This window comes from Nyctereutes procyonoides, unplaced genomic scaffold (genome assembly GCF_905146905.1).
Source record: "Nyctereutes procyonoides isolate TBG_1078 unplaced genomic scaffold, NYPRO_anot_genome, whole genome shotgun sequence".
NCBI lineage: Eukaryota > Metazoa > Chordata > Mammalia > Carnivora > Canidae > Nyctereutes > Nyctereutes procyonoides.
In genome coordinates, this window is record NW_026575133.1 from 28843905 (window position 1) to 28864673 (window position 20769).

The window sequence follows — 20769 nt, forward strand, 5'->3', positions numbered from 1 at the left end:
TGGGGCAGTGGGGGGGGGGGGGTAGAAGTGAGGGCACAATTCTCCCAAAACAGCACTTACAGCAGGAAGGGATGATGGCCACCTCTTTTGGTGCCTGTCAATATAAACAAAACTCTATTGAGAAGATAATGTGTGTTTTATTCATTCCCTATTGTCCTTGACACAGGACAAAAAATCAAACTATTCAGAAAAGCGTGTAGATTGCCCAGAGGCCACTTGGAAATGTCTTATGGATTACACCTTGGATTACACCTGGTCCTGCAGTGGAATGGAATATATTTCTTTATAGCAATGAGACACTTTCACAATTTAGGCCGATTACTAAAATTTTATTAGTTTAGCCGGGGGAACCCTATTTCTCAGCAAACTGCTAGAAGAAATGGGGCTGATTCAGCCATTCCTCGCCCTCTGATGACTTCCTGGCTTACCGTGTTCTAAGCTGTGGGGTGGGCAGAGCTGGAGGGCCAGACGGCATCGGGGCATCGGGAACGTGTGCCTTTGCTCATGGCCATTCCGGGCTCTCCCAGTGGCAATGATACATCCTCTGGCAGAGTCGGCCCCTCAGACTTCTCCCACCATGTCACCCCTTGTTCCCTCCCATACACCTGTATTTCAGCCACATCACCCAAATGTGGGGGGCCTCATACACAGCAGCCCTTCCTGCCTCTGCCTAGCTGGCTTCTGCTGCTCCTGCCCTTGGCTGGTTTCTTCCCATCTCAGCTTGAATGTCACCCCTCCTCTGACCCCCACGGTATCTTCTCCTCCTCCCTATAGCACTTCCCATAGTTTGCAGCTGTAGGTTTGCACATGTAAGGCCTTAGTAGGTCGTCAACGCCGTGAACATTGTGGCCACACATTTTCCTCCTACAATGCATCTAATTCTCAAAACAATGCCTGGCACATAACCCGGTGGGCATTTGTTGGTTGAATGGAGAAATCAGTGAAAGAGTGGATGAATAATCAGCATTTCAGAGTGACTCCTGACACTTGGAAATGCTCATCTATAGCAGGACAGTGGCCTTTAATAAATAATCAAAGAACAGAGGCCTTTTCATTTTTTGCAAAGGCAGCTTTGTATGGGGGGTGGGAAGAATGTGTTCAGTTTAAAACAGAGTGGTTCTCAACTGGGACCCACAGGAGACATGGTTGGCATGATGGGGGCCGTGGACTGCCCTGGCATCTAGTGGGTGGAGGCCAGGGATGCTGCTGAACATCCTACAACATATAGAGAGTGACACAGCAAAGAAATATCCAACTCCAAGTGTAATATTGCCGAGGTTGAGAAATCCTGGTTTTGAAAAAGCTCAAGTGACAAAGTATTGTAGGCAAAAAGAGGAGCGGGTGGAGAGAACATCCTGTGTTCTGGAGGAGACACAGAGATGGTTATGGTCAAGGAAGCAGTCGGCTAACCTGGAGTCCAGAGGAGTACTTGCTAATCACGGGTTAGGAGGGCTGTCTCCACAGTAGCTGTTGGAGTTGTCTTGGCAAAACAGATTGAAAAGCCATTTCTGAGGATTTGTAACTTTTTCCACAAGAATGTTCAAAGAAACAAAGTCCCCTCATCCCTCTAAAGCTAACTTGGAGAGTGAGCACAGGTGAGCGAGAAAATTCATCAGATGAAATCTGAAGTACTTGGGTGATTAGCTGCGAGGCACAAAAATGTTGTTCTGACATCAACAAGCATGACATTTCCTGGGAAGAAGATAACAGAAGGAAGCAATTACTCATCTCCTCCATCAGGACTGATGGGCAGGAAGATGCTGGAGTTCCAGCCTCCTGACGTCTCAACGAGTCTACACCAGCCGGCACCCAGATGGGTACAGGTTCCGCCACAAAGAGATGCAGCCAAGAAGGGACAGCACATCACCAGCCTGGCCCTTGCACGCCTTGTCCAGAAACGACCCACGTGTTTCTGTTCATGTCATTGGCTAAAGCAAGGAACCGGGCCATAGCGGGCCCCAGTGGAAGTTCCCAGACATGCAGCCCCTCCTATGCCCTATGAGGGCATTTAGGAAGACAAGCGAGCCAGGGTTCTAACGGAGGGCTTGCAAGGCACGTGGAAATGACCTAAGTAGGTGTATGTTCTCAAAAAGATAATATTCATATAAATCCCCCAAATAGTATAGCTCCCTGCAACTGGACATGTGAGAATAGAGATATCTTACAGAACTCAGTGTTGGGCTTTGATCCCCATTTCTCCATAGTCAAATTTCCTTCTTCCATCAGGGCAGGGGCTGGGAACGGTGTGCGCAGCAGGAGGAGATGGGCTCCTGTTCCCTGTGGCTAGGACACTGGAAATCACAGTGAGGTCACAGCAGAAGATATCAGAGTTGGGCACTTTGTGCCAGAAATAGGATCACTTTCATTTAGGAAATAAGACTGCGACACGGGTGTCCCTGCCAGTTCTGGGTATATGCAGTATTTAAGAAAGAACATCTTCTCTGCCTTTTCTGAATACAATGGAGTAAGACAAGTGGCTATGCTCATTGCTGCAGATCACCAGACTGGATTTTGGGAGGGCCTCATTGTACACATTTCCATACTCTGTTCCCAGATTGCAATCACTTGGGGAAAAGGTATCTCACAACGGCTCTTGGGTGATGGGTGACAAATTTTCCAGCCAATGGGCACTTGAGAAGGGCCTCCGTTAATGCAGGGGGACCTCTGAGCAGGTGCCCCAGGGAAGCCAGTGCTCAGACAGAGGGGTGAGACTCTAGCCTACACGGTCCGATCCTGGAATCGTGAGGAACATGTGGTCAGTAACGTTTGAAGTGTGGCCCATCCAAACCAAGATGTGCTGTCAGCGTGAAATACCCACTGGATTTTTAAGACTCTAGTGTAAAGTAAAGAATGTTGTTGAGGGCTGAGTTGTTTCTGCCAAAAATACATACATGCGAGTCGTGAACTCTGGTACCTCAGGATGTGACCATGTTTCCACCTACGTCCTTTAAAGAGGTGATTAAGGTAAAGTGAGGTCACTGGGATGGGCCCTGATCCAATCAGGCTGGTGTACTTCTAGGAAGAGATTAGGACACAGACACACAATAAGGACAGTGTGAGGACGCAGTGGGAAGAGGTCCATCTACGAGCCAAGGACAGAGGCCCCAAAAGAAACCATCCGGCCGGCGACTTGATCTTGGACCTCTAGCCTCCAGAACTCTGAGGGGATAAATGAATCGAGGGTACCCAGTCTGTGGTACTTTGTTACGGCAGCCAGAGCGACTAATGCAAGTGTCAAGTTTCTCACTAATTTTTTTGCTACCGATTACATGCTGAAATGATAATATTGCAGATGTTATTAAATTTTACTAAAATTAATTCCACTTCTTAAAAACGTGCTACTAGTAATTTAGCAATACCTGTGTGCCTTGCATTATGTTTCTTTTGGTCGGTGCTGATCTGAGCCAAAAAGGCTTTGTTCTCATTGAGCATCAAGACTCTTGTCCTGCTGGCACATCCCTCCACATGCTGGTGTGAAGGGAGACTTTTCTGTTTAGCCTTTGAGGCTAACCTCAAAGCCTTGAGCCTGTTTGAGGCTAACAGGCAGCGAGGGCTGTTTATGGGCCTGTTGGCATATTTTCCTAATGCTGAGTGAATATCTGAAAAACTAAACAATATCCAAAAGAATGAGAACATGGGGACCAAAGCCAGGAAATAATAGAATTTATGTCAGAACAATGAGGGAAAGTATGATAACAAGCATTAAATTAGATTTTTTTTTTTCTTATGACCCAATGTCATTTCTAAAGTTTGGGGGGAAAAAAACTGTTGGAGTGTGGTAATTACGCACATTAGAGGATTTGGAGGGATGGACGAGTTAGGGGCTCCTTTATGGCAGAGGAGTCTCTGAAGGAAAAACACAGAGGGCAAACGTTAGAGAAGGAAGGAGGCAGAAACGGAGGGAGGTAGGAATGAAGATAAACCCTTAGAAACCAAGAAAAGGCAACATAGCTTTGTTGCAGCAAGATACAGCTTTCTGATACTATTTTATCTTATTTTATTATTAAAATTTAGCATTATGCCCCTCAGGTATGTTGTTTTCTTCTGTGTTTTGACCAAAGTCAATTATAATCTCTTTATGGGTTCCCTCTTAAGGATGAGTCACGTTTTCTCATTGTGGTCTGTACATCTGAGTGCCTTTGGGAATGAGAATTCCTGACAAACTCGCTCTATTATCTTCCCTGGCTTGGTCAGGATCCTACCTGAGGCACTGCTGAACCATTCGGGTCTTTGGATAGAAGAGCTGCTGCTAGAGCCGGTCATCCAGCGTTCTCTTCCTCCTGAGCTCCGTCTTCCCAGGCTTCTGGTCCGAGGTGTATCACCTCCACACCTGTCCCTGACACTCTGCTCCCTGGGTCGCCACTCTATGTTCTAACAAAGGGGCCACAGTATCTATATGGCTTGAATCCCTTCAGAGATGCCCAAACCTCTGGGATCCCCCTACCTCCTCTGTAGGCAGATCCAGGCTTCTCACCTGGCAGGTGAGGCCCCTCCCCTCACCTTCGTAGAGTAGTCGGCGCTACCCTACCTATCAATCCTCTCTCTACCCACAACATCTTGCCTTTTTTTTAGAACATGCTCTTTGATTCCCAACCTTGTGGACTTTCCATGGTCTTCCCTGGGTGTGGAAGGGCCCTCTGTTGCCTGCTGTCCTATTCCCATGCTCTCTCCAGTGTGGAGCCTCCCTGCCCCCACCATCCAGGAAGACGTCTCCCTAGACACTCTTTGCCCTAGCCTTGGAACTCTGTATGTGTACCCTGTATCTCCCTACTTTGAGTATCTCGTGCTTTCTAGGCCCCCTAAGTGCCCTGAGGATCTTGGTAAATTGCAGATTCTGGTTCAGCAGGTCTTGCGCGGGGCCTGAGGCTCTGTATTCCTAAGCAGCTCCCAGTATGACAAAGGAGCTGGTCCGGAGACCACCCCAGTCACCAGGTCCTGCTTCGACTGAAGCTACTCGAGGGCAGGACAGGCTGTGTGTGATGCTTCTGTGTCCCTCGGAGGGAGACTGGTGCTGCATCGAAACTGGACACTCGGTCAAAGATTTTTTTTTTTAGTAGACTTTATCTTTTAGAGCAGTTTCAGATTGACAACAAAATTGAATGGGAAGTGCAGGGAGTTCCCACAAACCCCTGCCCGGACTCGTGCACGGCCTCCCCCCCCCCATCAGCACTGCCATTGTGGTTCATCTTTTATGGAATGGAGCACCTTCTGGCCAGCGCTGGGGCAAAACACTTGCAAAGGGCACCATCACTCACACATTCCACAAAATACCTTCCATTAGGCCTATTTGTCTCCTCTGTGCGGCCTTGCCTTCTGACCCAGACTCGTCAGCGCCTAAGGAGGTCTAAAGAGGCAGATCCCTGACATCATTTCTGCAGTGTGTAGGATTTGGGGCTGGGGGTGCAGGGGTGGGGCATGTTCCACAGGCTCCTTTCCCGAGCCTGATGCTAACTCGACCTCAGTACCACGTTCACTGCAGAGCTATAGATCGCACAGACCGTCCTGCAACACTTGGGCCGGCTCTTCCTTCCTGGATTCTGTGCATCTTTCAGAAATGACAGTCCTCGGTCAGGATGTCGCAGGAGGTCATGCAGCAAGTGAGCAGGGCTGCCACATTGGGAGGGCAGCTGGTATTGGCCACGATCTCTGATTGAACGGCTGACCCGGCTTCCATCCTAGACCCCACGTTCTGCGCACGATCCTGCGGCACAGGATTTAAATTCTTTAAATCACAAGAATTGGGTCTGATCTTACATTTATTCCATTTTAAGGGGAAAACATTACAGTTCTGAATACATGAAAACATGTATTTGAGTGACGGGACTTAATGGCACAGTTGAAGTTGAAGGCTGAGGATCACGAAATTCTAAAATGGAAATGAAACGGGGCCTCAGTCTGGCAAAAGTATGACTCCATTAAGGCTCCATCGATACAGGCTGTCACCACGTGGCTGTATCCGTGGGTAATTAAGTATCTTCATTATGTCCTTAATATATGGACACTTTACTCATCCAAGAGCTCACTTGCACTGTTAGAAATTTATTCAGCTTCCTAGGGGACCTGGGGAACTCAGAATCCGAGGCAGGGTTGTCCCCCGAAGACTTTGGGGGCAGTAATGGAGCCGGTGCCCGAGGAAGGCATCTTAGAGGCTGCGGGGACAGCAGAAGACAAGGGACCCAGGCCGGACCGTATTAAAAGTTCCTCTGCCTTTGTGCTCTGAAAGCTGCAACGCTGAATGGATTTTCTGCTGCTTTATATTGGACAGCCCGGCTTTTGAATTATGTTCTGTTATCTTTCCATATTTCTTCCACACGAAGTCATTCTTCTATTTTTGCTTTTCTACCGTTTTAAAAAGTTTCGAATGTCTTTCAGCCCAGCTCTTGGGCTTTTCATCTTTTTCTTTCTCTCCATAAAACGTCATTTCCATCTGTTTCCCCTTTCGTTCTTTTACGGTTCTTCCTTCCTGGGCTAATAACCACTCCTAGCTCCTTTCCATTCTGTTTTTACCACCCGTTTGAGCGTCCCCCTGCAAGCCTTCTGTCGGGTTTTATCCTGGCAGACGGGCGCTCTTTCCCGAACATGCTCTCTGCATTGTCTGTCTTATTGTGTTTGGTTGAGGCCTAGTAATTTTCAATAAAGCCCTTAATCCAAGTGCTTTGCTGAAAATTACCAGGCTTCTCTATGGAGGATGAGTCAAAAATAGAAGCCCTGCCATCAGGAAAATGTAGTCAGAGCGAGGGAGCCCGTATTAACCAGCGTTCAGCTACCTCTGCAACCAGGAAGCCGCCTGGCAGCGCCTGCAGAGGGGGCAGGCCCGCGGGCCCACGTGCTGGGGGAAGCTCTCTGGTTCTTTCCAACTGGAGCTCCGTTGCCTCTTCCCTTAAAATAACCTCGCCTTGACAAAGTTCGCACTTTGCCTTGCACCCAAGTCAGAAATGAGGCATCTCACATCTTCCTGTGAGCTAAAAATAGGGATTTGGGGAGTAAGTTGCTGCAGTTGGTGGAATGGTTCGATTTCTTTCCTTAAGTATTTGGGGCGAAGTTTTGTCATTCGATGAGTTTCCCTTTTAAAGCACAGTGGTTCTTCAGAGGAACGGCAGGTAGAGGCGGAAAGACACCCGCTTCCTGGACTGTCCTCGGCGTTTCTAAAGTTTTGAAAATCCGGATATAGGCCAGAATCTGTTCAGTGAGGAGGAAGCGGGCCTGCTAACGTGTTCGAAGGGATCATGATAATATTGATCTGCTCCTATAAAATAAGAAACCTTTTTTTTTTTTTTTTAATCAAAGCGTGCGCAACATAACATCAGTGCTCAGACTCCAGAACCACACTCCTCCCCACTCTCTGCAGGGTCCCTAGCAAGTGTTCCCACCACCAAGCGTACTGGTGCCAAGGGCACCCGTGAGTGAGAGAGGCCTGCCTCCAGGGCTGCCAGGCTGGCCCCTGGGCTCGTGCGCACGCAGATAAATAACAGAACCTTACTCCGGTCTCTCACACTGGTGGGTGCTGGGTCTACCTGTCTAGCAAGTATGGGAGTGATTGCTTCTTCTGGGGAGAAAGGAAAGGCTTGGAGGAGGTGACACGTCGACTGGTTCCTGAGGAATAAGATCAACTTTGCCTGGTGATGGCTGGAAGGAATTGCAAGGAGTAGGAGTAGCCCGGGGAAGGGCAAGGGCTCCTGGGACCATCTTGGGTTTCTGGGGGAGCTAAGAAGTGGGATAGGAGGTGAGAGGTCCTGAGACACATGGACGTGGGGGACTGGAGAGCCAGTTTACCCTCGGCCTTGTACGTATTCTGAAGATTGGGTTTACTCCCTCAGGCACAAGGAGCCAATGAGACTTCATGAGAAGAGGCAACAGTGACTTCCTTTTCCTCTTTTCAGAGAATAATTCTGGCTACTTGGTGGCAGAAGACCAGCACGGGGGGTGGTGTTGCAGGGGGGTGGAGGGGCCAGAGACCCACTGGGAGACCACAGAGAGGGAGGTGACGTCTCCAGGGCTTGAAGTCAGCTGGTCACACAGGGCCTCTTTAATGGGTCAATGCCAGGAGGAGCCAGGGTGCCCAGCACAGCCCAGTCGCCCATTGTAGGGTGAGGGGACAGCATCCTCAGTCACTGCCAAATTGGAAGAGACCAAGTTGCTAAGTCCAGTGAGTGAGGTTTTATTTCCTGCAAGGCAGTTAAAGCCGTGCAGAGACATGAGGCTCCAATTGTCACATGTTAATTCTTTTCTTCAAAGTAGTTGACCCTCCAGCTAGCGGGTACGCAGGCAGTATGACACCACTTCACCCTCCGCGCGTCCCTGGCATTTCCTCGTCCATTGGTCTGTGTCTGTCCCTGTATATTCTGCTTCCGTCTTGTCTGAGGGACGGGCTCTCCACGCACCTACCAGAGCCCCGGAGCCCCTTGCCCATCCCAGGACGTCAGGCCAGCCCGTCTACTTGACCCCCGCAGTGTTGGGGAGTTTTGCTCTCTATTGACTAACATACATTCCCCTACAACTGTGCCCTTATTTCTCCCTCCTTTAAAAGAAGTTCTCTCTTGTTCTGACTCTTCTCTCCAGTTACTGCCTATCAACCTTCTCTTTTTGACACTGTTCCTCAAAGAGCTGTCTGTACTCCCCTCTGTCCGTCTCCACCTGGTCTCTCTGGAGCCTGTCCCCGTCCCACGTGCCCCAGAACCACCTGCAGAATGAAGGTGTGAGAGTGTCCCTTCTTTGCAGCCTGATTTAGGCTTTTCAGAAATGTGCAGAACTATAGATGTCCTGGTCTGAAGAAGAAAATGCAAAACCTCCAGGTTTTAAAGAAATGTTTCCTTCCTCACTTCGCCTTTCAAGGTGCTAAAAGCTGAGCAAGTAGTTTTTCTGTTCCAACAGGTAAGGAATGTCTGCGGGGAAAACAAGCCCAGAACCAAATCAACAATAAACCCCGCCGCTTTGGTGCAGTCGGGTACTCCAGGAATGCATGTGACTTAAATGGGCAGTGCTTCCTTGAGTGAGTGCTTCCTCGAGTACTTGACTGCACCAGAGCGGCAGGGTTTATTGTTGATTCGGTTTGAGAACCTTGTGAGAAAGGCTTCCTCCGCCAGGCCCAAATCCCAGATCCCACGGTTTTCCCGGCATGTGTGACCAGCTCCGTTCCTGGGCATGCCCAAGGAGAGGACAGCATTGTTACTCCCACATGGGGTGGCTTTGAGCTGCACACCACAGAGGCAGTGCCCCTGCTGGGATGGGAGACTGGGGCCTGATCTTCTCTCCAAGAAATGTCTTTGGAAAAATGTGGATCCTTTTATCTGATCAGCCGACACCAGTTGAAAACATCAGGGGGACCAAGGATGGGGTCATCGGCTCAAGAAATTGCCAAGAGGCCTCGAGAGAGGGTGGTGTCTGCAAGGGTCTCTATTCTTTCAGCTGAGCCGCAGCCCTTAGAGTCACCATAGCCCTTCTCATGACATACATCTTCCCTCATGCCAGAGGGACTGGAAAGAGACTCCCTCGCAGGCTTCTGGGCTCGCTCGCTGGTCAAGACCTAACGCTCGTTCTGAGCCACCTCACTCCCCTCTGTGCTGAGGGGCCTCAGCCTTTGCTCTGGATTCTTCTATACCATCACATCCTCATCCATTCAGACATCAAAGACCATGTGGGACGGGAAAGTCACAAGTCATTGATGATGAGTCTTCTCCCAACAAATGCCTGGAGAAACAGCTGAATTATAGAGGAATGACTGAAACTCGGGCGTCCCATAAAACATCCTCACCAGTGAGTCACTTACAGCTAGTAAGTGAATTAAACCAGAGTTGTCCACGCTGTCCCAGTGAGTAATTCAGTAACCTGAATTACTGGTAAGGGGCAGTTGTCCTGGCTGGCATCTTCTCTCTCATTCACCACAGCTTCCTTACCTGATGAGGTCAGGGTTGTTGGCCAGGGGGACTGGCCCACCGTCAACTGTATAGTTTTCTGTAGGAAATGAACAGCTGATCTGTCCTCTACAGTCATGGACATCAGGGCGCTAAGGAAGGAGTTTCATCAGAAGAAGAGAAAAAGGAAAAAATTTGGGGGTGCCTGAGTGGTGCAGTCAATTGAGCTTCTGACCCTTAGCCTCAGCTCAGGCCATGATGTCAAGGTTGTGAGATCGAGCCCTGCGTTGAGCATGGAGTCTGCTTCAGATTCTCTCTCCCTCTCCCTCCCACTCGTGTGTGTGCATGCATGTGCTCTCTCTCTCTCTGTCTCTCTCAAATAAATCTTTTTTTTAAAAAAAGAAGGGAAAAATAGTTGATATTCATGAAACTTGATGAAATGAGACTTCCTGAAACTGGGTAATTCGGAATGATGGAGACAAGACGGTCATCTCAAGAGTGGGTAGGAGCTAAGATCGTCTGATGGAAAGAGGTAGTGAGATGAACGTGTTCCGTACTGCAAGTAACTAGCGATGTCAAGAAGGCAATAAAGTGGATTAAGGATTTCAAATCAGGGAACGAGGTTATGTGAGGATCTGGTGCTTTTCTTCAGGGCTGTGGTAAACCTCAGAGCCTAGCACAGGAGCTGAGGCAGGATGGTCAAACTCGTGGGTTACAGTGATTCTTTCACGGAGGTCATCTGAATCTCGATCACATTGAATCTGTCTTCTCCCTGGTACTGAAATATCTTCCAAGGTGTTCACATCAGAAATATGAATTGCCCACACTCCTTAGAGCCCTATCCAATTAAAAGTAGATGAAAATCTCCCTAATGCAGAATCCTGTAAGACCCTGGAGGGATTGGGGGGAAGGTGTATTTATAGAAAATCTGATAGAAAACACAACCATGTCACCTAAGGGTGAGTCGGATAAGATATTTATTCAAGACTAACATTTCTTTTAAAAACAATTACTTTTGATATGTATCTAAAGCATCTCATCTGTCATTTAGGATAAAAGCAGATTAAGCTTTTACTCAGTAATAAATGAGATGCCCTAACATTCTAGGCAGCTAATAGAGTGTGTATTTGCTTGCAGAAAACTCAAAGAAAAATCTTGTGACAGAGAATCACAAGTAAAAATAGTGTTTTCTTTGAAATGGAAATACTCTAAGGAAGGAATTGCTCACTAGAGCTTAAAAGAAATATTGAAATTGCAAGAGGCTTCCCCTTCCTAGAAATGTGAGCTTGGACCCCCAGCAGAGGAGCCAAGGAGGATCTTGAGCAGCAGATTAAATATTCAGAGAATGCAGGGCAGCTCTGGAAGCACCAGCAGGATGGAGACCATGGCGGCTCTGGAAGGGGAACCAGGTGTGCAGACCCAGGAAGGGCATCTTGGCCTCTTTCTCTCTTCCCTGGGCACTAGTCCCATCTCGGAAATCTGTTTCTACTCTGGGCTTATTTTTATTTTGTCTTGCAAAGTATTAAAGTGTAATTCATATTCCAGAATAGCCTTTTTTCTTATTAAAAAAAAATAGCAGATGGTTTATTTAGGCAGTAACTATAAAGAGTATTTAAGTCTTGTTGGGCTGTTCAGTAATAAGTAAGGCCCTTGATGGGGTCATCCTACTAAGAAGCAAAGACCAACCAGACAATGAGTCCTCAGTGACAAGAGTGTGCCACATATGGAACTGACAGCTTGTGTTCTCAGCAGGAACCTGGAACTGGTGATTAGCCTCATATCCTTTAAAACCCATCCCAGTAGGAAGGGATGGGAGAAACTGGAAGTGCTGGCACATGATCACTCTTATGGTCTGAATGCTCGCATTCCTCCTCCACCTCCAATCACCACATTCATATGTTGAACCACCACATGATAGTATTTGGAGATGGAGCCTTTGGGAGTTAATTGTGTTTATATGGAGTCATGAGTATGGCTGGCCCCCCACAATGGGATTACTGCCCTTCTACGGAGAGAAAGAGAGCCTCTCAAGGCCGTGTGAGCACACGATGAGAAGGTGGCAGTCTACAAGTCAAGAAGAGGTCTATAAGCTCACCAAGAACCAAACCTCCCGGCACCTGGTTCTGAGACTTCCCAGCTCCCAGAACTATGAGAAATAAATGTCCATTGTTTAAACCACCCCATCCATGGTACCGTTTTATAACAGCCCAGACAAGACAGTCAACAGAAGCGAGAACTCTGGGAAAAGATCAAGCTGGGCCAAGTACACCTCTCTGTGCCCTTGGGCAGATTACTGACCTATCTCCTCCCCAACTTCTTTATCTGTGAAATGGGTATAATAAAGTCCCACCTGACGAGACGAGATGGACTTGCTGGACAGAGCGAGCTCAGAATCACCTGTCTTGACTTCAGTTCTACCATCTTGTGGTAATGGTGGCAGTCGGGACGGGAATGGTTTCTGGCTGGGGACACAATGTGTGGGATGGTGTGGTGCTTTCCTGAATCTAAATCAACAACCTCCAGTTCTTCTGATCAACATCCTTGAGCCGGCCCTCGGTTGTGGTCTAGTGTTTTTAATAATGCTCAGTCTCTCAAGGGCCTTGTGGTCTTTGAGAAAGAATGGCAGAAGCACTCCAGTTTCTGTATGTGACCAAAGGGTTAGAAGTCAGGGGGATCCTGGGTCATCATGGGAGCATGAGGAGCATTGGCACCCAGAAAGACTTCCTGGAGAAGATGATGGCTCCTCCATATGTAACATATTCTTCTCGAGGAGACCACTCTATTTTTCCCAGGAAAAATAAGAGAAATTCAGGCCTCACTATATGCATCAACGAATTCTCCCAAAATGTCAAAGTTTATCAGCATTCTAATGAATCATTTACCTGATTGGAAATCCACTCTCAAACTACTACCAAAAAAAGTTCCCCCTTTCAAAATAATGGCAGGCGTTATAGTCTCACGGTATTTGCACACATAAAGCAACGTCTTGCAAGCTTTAATTTGGAGTTGAACTATATCCTGTTCTTTCTGACAGTCCAGTCTTTATTCAGTGGTATGATTGGGAAAGTCACAAAACCAGGCTCCTTGTAACCTCTCGTGCACCGCATTTCCTTTTCCCCCCACCCCGGCACTGCTGCTGCGATGGATGGGCTTCAGCCACCGTACTTGGCAGCAGGAGAGAGGATGGAGTGGGCCAGAACTGGCAGGCAGACTGCTCTGACCCTGGGCAGAGGCCAACATGACCGATGAGCCAGTAGTGGACCAGTTTAGTCAACTGATGTCTGGTCATGAACCAAAGGACATGAGCCTCTAGAACATATTTGTATTTTTCTAACGTTATTCTTGTAGCGTTCTCCGATTCAGCAAGCATATTTCCAAATTGTTTTATTATGAACAGTCGTATTACTGTTTCATTCCTTGACTGCATGATTCAGCTTTGAGTTTCGCTTTCTCTTTTTTCTTTCTTTTTCCTCACAGATGTGGGAGGAGGCCATTGCTCTGGGTAAGGAACTTGCCGAACAGTATGAAAACGAGATGTTTGATTACGAACAACTCAGCGAATTACTGGTAGGTCTCCTTTTCTTTCCATTTAAATGAACACAGGTGATCGACACTTGTTTTTCTGGGATTTCTCTTTCCATTTTAACTTGGAGATTCTCTTCGGATCCTGTGACCTTGGCCATGGTCCTCCATTTTACCCAGGAGGACAATCTTGAGTGTTTGCTCGTTGATTCGGGCCTTCGAGTACTCACTTTTATTCCCAGCTGCACTTTGGGAACCAGACTCTGAAGATTTCTCGGAGCATTTGTATGTAAACGACTATTGACCCCTTGTGTACCGTACTCTTGATGGCCCAAGAGTCTCTGAGAATCTCTGCTGGTTTAAAACTGACCCATCTGTGGGGTGGGGGCTGAAGGAAGAGTAGCCCAGGCCTTTCTCTTGCCATTAATTTAGACCAGAATTCTCCCCTTTTAAACATTTCTGTAATGTATCCCAGTATCTAATAGATACCAGTTTCAAAAAACTAAAGACCAGCCATTTGATCATAAGAAAAACCATTTCTGTGGCACCTCTTTGGTTATCAAAAACATAGATAAATCATACCAGTTATTGCATTTGGCTCTTTTGGACAGATTCCCTGCTAACTAACCACTGGGGGTGAGTGACAAATTCTGTCTAAGCCATGTGGCAAGGTGACCAGACGCCTATCTGCACTGTCTCCCCCACATCCTCACCTTCCCACCCAATTGGAACCTCCAAAGCTTGAAGAGCCCACTGGAAGATTCTAGAAGAATGGATGCTCAAATATTCTAATCAAACCTGAAATTTTCTTTCTTCTTTTCAGAAAAAACAGGCTCAGTTTTATGAAAACATCGTCAAAGTGATAAGACCTAAGCCTGACTATTTTGCTGTTGGCTACTATGGACAAGGATTCCCCACATTCCTTCGGGTAAATTTTGATTCCGTTTCATCTGAGCCAGGATTGCTCCCTGGACAGAGAGCCCCTTCTCATTGTGAGGAATGATTTGGACTTTGCATCCATGGGTCAGTCTGAATCTATGCTCTGAATAGCTCTGTGCATAGCTTAAGCTATGAGAGAAGGCCTGCTAAGGTTTTCTTTGATTGTATAAAAGTTTCCATCTGATTTTTCCTAAATAGAGCTCTCCTTCAGAGATTTATGTGTGTGTTTTAAACTGTGGTCAAACACAGATGATGGAAAATTTACCAAGTTAACCAATTTCAAGTGTACAGTTCGGTGGTATTAATACTCTTGTGCAGTCATCCATCTCCAGAACTTCTTCGTCTTTCCAAACTGAAAATCCATACCCAATTAAACAGTAAGTCTGCATTACCCCACCTCCCAGCCCTGGCAATACCATGCCACTTTCTGTCTCTGTGAAATTGCCTGTTCTAGGTACCTCCTAAAGTGAAATCATATGGTGTTTGTCCTTTTGTGTCTGGCCCATTTCCCTTGGCTTAGGGACTTTAGGGTTTATCAGTGTTGGCGCATATACCTGAATTCCATTCCTTTTCATGGCTGAATAATATCCCATTGTACAGCTAAACCATATTTTATTTATCCATTTGTCCTTCAATGGACATTTGGGTTGTTTTGGTTATTGTGAGTAATATCACCATGAACATGTTTATTTTTAATTCTATGAGAAATTATAAGTGGATTTTCATGGCCACATTGCTAGGGACTCAGAATCACAGTCTGTCCCTTAGACAGATGTGTTCTGTGTGACACATGATGGAAGAAATACTATGATAATCAGCCAGATGCCCATTCCCTAGCACTCATGAGGCCGGAGGAGAAATTGTATAAATAAATGCTGCTTGACCTACTAGTAGAATTGTTTAAAGCTTCTCTTGGATGCCATTGACACATGGGTCACGATTTCTTATGATTTTTTTTAAGACCCATTGTTTTCTCTTATGCTGGGAGACCATGCATGATTCCTCTGGTTTCAGCAAAGGGGGAACTCTTGCCTAGAACACAGCTGTCTTTGGCCCTCATGGCTGATTACACAGAAGTCCCTAACAGCATGAGATACCCCTGGTGTTGCCAGCAGGAGAAAGGACTTACTTGCTGAGGACTTGTCATGGTTTCTGTGACATCAACAAGTGAGCCTCATAGGCCTGGTCTGCTCCAGAAGGTCACCAGTTGGTTTATCCACTCATTCAAGGTCCTGAGTGACTGGGGCATCTGGCCCTGTCCTGTCATTGCTGGTCCATCCCCTCTTTTTTTTTTTTTTTAAAGATTTTATTTATTTACTCATGAGAGACACACACACACAGAGAGAGAGAGAGAGAGAGAGGCAGAGACACAGGCAGAGGAAGAAGCAGGCTCCATGCCATGGGAGCCTGGCGTGGGACTCGATCCTGGGTCTCCAGGATCACACCCTGGGCTGAAGGCGGCGCTAAACCACTGAGCCACCCAGGCTGCCCCGTCCTCTCTTCTTAACACCGCTGCTCTCCTTGTGGCAAGACATGCCTAAGACAGCGTTTGATCAGAAACCCAGATTCCAGAGAAAATCTTCCCAAAGAATGAATAAAGGACATTTGGTTATAAGCCCTAAATTAGGGAAGGTTTTGAAATTATATTTTAAATTTAAAATATTTAAAATTCAAATATTTTAAAATATTTAAAATATGAAAAAATTCACCCAGCTGAAGATTATTATGAACCTGGAGTTGATGTTATTAAAGGCCTTCCTTAACACGTGTGAATCTGTAGGTGTGCCCCTGTGTGTGTCTCTAAGAAACAGAGAGACTGACCCTAAGTCATGGCTGATCTGGGCTGTGCTGAGACGTTACGGAGTGTGTATGGCCCTCCGTGGATCGTGCTGTGACTTAGGGCCACTCACTATGACTCTGCCCTGACCTGCTGGCATGCAAGTGGGTGGGGTGGGCACTTCGCAGTGAGCATTTGATGCCTGGCGTGTGCTGGGAGCACAGCACGTGTGCTCCAGGGACTGCACTGGGTCATCTACCCCGTCAGAAGGACAAGATGCAAAGTGTGAAATAGGAGTTTAATGGGCTTGATGAATATTGAACTGACTTCCCTGCCACACCTGAATAATTTTGTGGGACTATAGCAATATATTTATTATGCTTCACAGATCACCTGTCAGGGGTCAATTTGACAATGACATTAACAGTTACAAAAAAGCGGGTGAAATGTTTGGCTATTTAATGCCTCTGAGAACTGACTGTCCCTTTTGCTTTGTTATTCTTTAAGAATTGGTCTCATTGGGTTGTTTTCTGAGTTTGTTTGTTTGGGTTTTTTTTTTTTTTTTTTGCTTTCATGTTAATATTTATGGTTCTTACAAAGAATAAATATCCTTGACTATATATGCATTTCCCCCTTATTTTCATGTTTGAAGGGACTGCTTCAGAATGCAAAATAATTGATATTTCTAGAAAATGTTAGTAGTGTTTTCATCTATAACTCACTAGTGTTTTTCTATTAAAGCCTTTATATACATTTTATTATTATGTCTTTCTTCTAGCGTAAAGCATAATAAATGCATGCGAGTATGTAGTAGCCTGTTATACATTAAATCTTCCTGAATTTCTGAAATGTTTGGCTTTATATAGCCTTAAAAGATGCCCACACTGTGTATTTATATTTCTAATTAAGACTACATATTACTTCGGTTTCTGCTTGACATTATTTTTTTAGAGAAAGAGAACATTTTTCTTCCATAATGGGTACTTGAAGACATACCTAAGCACAAAGTGAAAAAAATATTCAATTCTTAAACTGTTCCTTCTTTAGTGATTTATAGGGACTCAGAATAAGTCGGGACTAGGGAAAGAAATGAATTGAGTACCCTAGGATCTCTCTTTATCTTCTGAAAATTCATTAATTAGACAAATTTTCATTTGACTTCGCACCTAGTCTCTAGGAGATGAATGCAAGAATAGACAGCAGGATGCTATTCTGTGGTGCTGTCTGTCTCTCCTCTGTGGCATCTGGCCTGGGTCATGACAGATGATAGGGCTGCGCCTGACTCACGGCCAGCCAGTCTGGGGCCTCTTGCTGATTGGAATAACAGATCCCATGAGGAAAAGCATCAGCCCCCCAGCTTCCCGTTTCTCAGGTCCTGTGGCATCTTTCCCTTGTTACACTTTTACTATAGGGTCAGACAGTCTTCACGTTGAGCAGGATGTTGGGGGCAGGGGGTGTAGGTTCAGGAGCTAGTGGTAGCATCACACTACCCATGGCCACCTTTCTGTGACTCAGCTGATAACTCGGAACACACTGTTGAATCTGTGAAGGTACAGAGACCTGTGACATCGTAGAATCAGGGAATTCCTTAGAGGTGCATTTACTGAGCCACCATGTCACCCCCAAACAGAAATGGCCTCAACAAGGCAGCCCGTGCAAGGAAGAATGCTCACCTGCCTGACACCCACCCCAAGGTCACCTAGCCATCTAAAACCAGCCCCAGGGGGACTCTCCAACTCAGGAGTTATGGAGGTGACAACGTGTCATCCAAGATGGACAAGAGCCAGTCTTTAGAAGGAGAACTCTGATGTTATACCTGTCACTCATCAATGGGGGCAGTCCTGCCATAGCCCTGTCCCATCTCTCACCACGGGGGAGGCCACGGTGCTCACAACTCTCTCCTTTGGTCTTGACATCTTTCCTTGGGGTTCAGCCCTTCTCTTGGCTGTGTCCTGTTGGAGATGGCTTAGAATGTGATGCTCAGGCTCTCAGCATGGAGGCCACACCTCAATCCCATGCTCTCTTAATATTCCTCCTGGGGGATGAGAGCTATTTAATTAGAACCTACCCCAAAGGAAAAGCATGAACACCATGATCCACTTGCCCTGGTGCCTTTACCCTTTTTAGCCACTTCATGCCCCCTACAAGGTGGGCTTCCAGTGCTCACTTGGCTCTTCCTGTTTTTTTTTAATTGATTGTTACTGTTAAGACTGAAATACATCATCAGATGTCAGTAACGTTGTGTTCAGTGCTCCTTAAACACTATTAACTTATGTGGCTCATGTTTGTGCATTCTTAATAAGGCCAGTGCAATTACAAGCTGTTCTTCAGTTCAGCGACTTTATTAAAAAAAATTTTTAAAAAATAAAAAAAAAAAACCTCTCAAGCATATTTTGAAGACCAGTGCATTAATGCGTGAACTGGTTGGTCCTGGCCTTCCCCCGTGGTGTTATTTAATGAATGTCATTGTTTCCAGGGGAAAGTTTTCATTTACCGAGGGAAAGAGTATGAACGCAGGGAAGATTTCGAAGCTCGACTGTTAACTCAGTTCCCAAACGCTGAGAAAATGAAGACAACATCTCCACCAGGCGATGATATTAAGAACTCTCCTGGCCAGTGTATCCTTTACGACAACCCTGTGGAACATGACACGATCGCCATGCCGTGCGCCTGGGTGGTGGGGTGCACCTGGGGACCTCATCGTGGCTGCTGTCCTCCCTCCCTGGTGATCCTTAACTCTCTTTGCCTTCAGATATCCAGTGCTTTACTGTAAAGCCCAAACTCGATCTGCCCCCAAATTTCACAGGCCTGTGTCAGAGCAGATTGTAAGGTAAGCCATCCTGGTTCTCCCACCTACCAGTAGGACGGTGGCAAAGGGCTGTGCACTCAGCATTTCACCTTAAAAGGATGGATTTTTGCTTTCGATTCGCTTTCCAGTTGATCTTTCCATTACTTACAAGAGCAAGGGAAGCATATTATTCCCAGCATCAAACAGTGAAGGAGGAAGTTAGTATATGTTGCTGGGGGGGCTATAAGAGTTATTCGCTCCCTGATGTGGGGAGACAAGGAAAACTCGGGAGGAAGCAGGGTGCACTCAGGTCTCCTAATAACGGGCCAGGTGTGAGGGTCCCCACAGAGCTTCTCAGCAGAGCACCAGCCCAGCCCGCCACTCGGCACTTCGGAGTCCTGCCTGGGGAGGGCAGGAGTGTTTGCATGCTGTAAGGCCAGAAAAGGGACTGGGACATTTGCTGTTTTGGATGAGGAACCTACCCTGCCCCTGCAGCACCACGATTATATAACATGGGATTATGAGGCAGATTTTTAGACTCACTTGTCAGAGGTCCAAATTTGGAGGGCTGATGCCTCCCGTTGAATTGCACCTGGCCTAGCAATGCTGTAGAGACACTCTGCTTTTAGATGTTTCTTTAATGTTAAGAATTTCCCACATGATCCATGTTCTGGTTAAGAAATTAACCTCTTCGATGGCCTCATAATGCTCAGAATCTGCTTATTTCACATCCTGGGTTGCTGTGTCCTTCCTCAAAATTCACTACCATTTCTTTAACCTTTTATCAGCCATAATGGAAAGTAAGCTAGGACTCTGTTTATTGATGGATGATTGCTTCCCCGAGGCACATATTTTTAAGTTTTGCAACAGTTTATTTCAGAGAGGCCTTAAAGCAGATAGTGAATCGTAACTGATGATTACAACTGGATTGGCTGTTGTGCTGTGACGTGGGGGGAGTGCTGCCTGCATTTCCATGCTGGGTGTGAATCAGTCCGCCTTTGGCACACGCCTGGAACCTATCCCTTCCCCAAAGAAAGAAAGTACACGCATGGTCATGCGTGCCGCTTTTCGTGGTTGCAGACTCTGCCTCTTGTAGACATGAAACTAAGGTATATAAGATCTTTTTAAAAATAATAAACACATGATTTTAAGACTTTTTAATAAAAATTTATTAAGTAAATTTTATTAAATTAAATTCAATTTATTAAATTGAATCACTGCATTAAACCAATAAGTGATGAATTAAAATTTTGAAGTCATCAACACAAGAGTGGGGGACGCAGGCCTGTTGCTCTCCTTCACTTCACCTTTTTTCTGTGCGCCTGTTTCACTCTTACTCAGCATCTCCTCTCCCCTGGGGGTTTTCAGGGACAGGAAAGAGGCAGAAACCCAAGGTAAATTTTCCACCTGCCAACATCCCTCTTCTGAGGCCGGCGAGGAAAGGGAGCCTCAGCTATCCCTCCAGGTCAAGGTTGGGGAGATTTTAAGGGATGCAGTGACCTCTCAGGAGGCAAGACCCCATGTCTAAAAGCAAATCGACTGCTTTGGGGATTAAATGTCTAATGATCTGTCTGTCTCTGTACAGTTTTTACAGGGTGAACGAGGTCCAGCGGTTTGAATATTCTCGGCCGATCCGCAAAGGAGAGAAAAACCCGGACAATGAATTTGCGGTAAAAAAAAAGGGGGGGGGGGCACCTGGGTGGTTCAGTGGTTGAGCATCTGCCTTTGGCTCAGGTCATGATCCTGGGGTCCTGGGATCGAGTCCCACATCGGGCTTCCCGCATGGAGCCTGCTTCTCCCTCTGCCTGTGTCTCTGCCTCTTTCTGTGTGTCTCTCATGAGTAAATAAATAAAATCTTAAAAAAAAAAAAGAAATAAATACTAGATAAACTC

General features: G+C 46.5%; 1 protein-coding gene across 1 annotated transcript in view; it reads left to right on the forward strand.

The window, feature by feature from the left end:
* DOCK1 (dedicator of cytokinesis 1) overlaps window positions 1-20769 on the forward strand; it is a 498451-nt gene that overhangs the window by 445508 nt on the left and 32174 nt on the right. Inside the window, 6 exon segments of the mRNA XM_055346339.1 lie at window positions 13329-13418; window positions 14197-14301; window positions 18566-18707; window positions 18842-18883; window positions 18886-18919; window positions 20463-20547. Coding sequence (XP_055202314.1) covers window positions 13329-13418; window positions 14197-14301; window positions 18566-18707; window positions 18842-18883; window positions 18886-18919; window positions 20463-20547 — 498 coding nt within the window.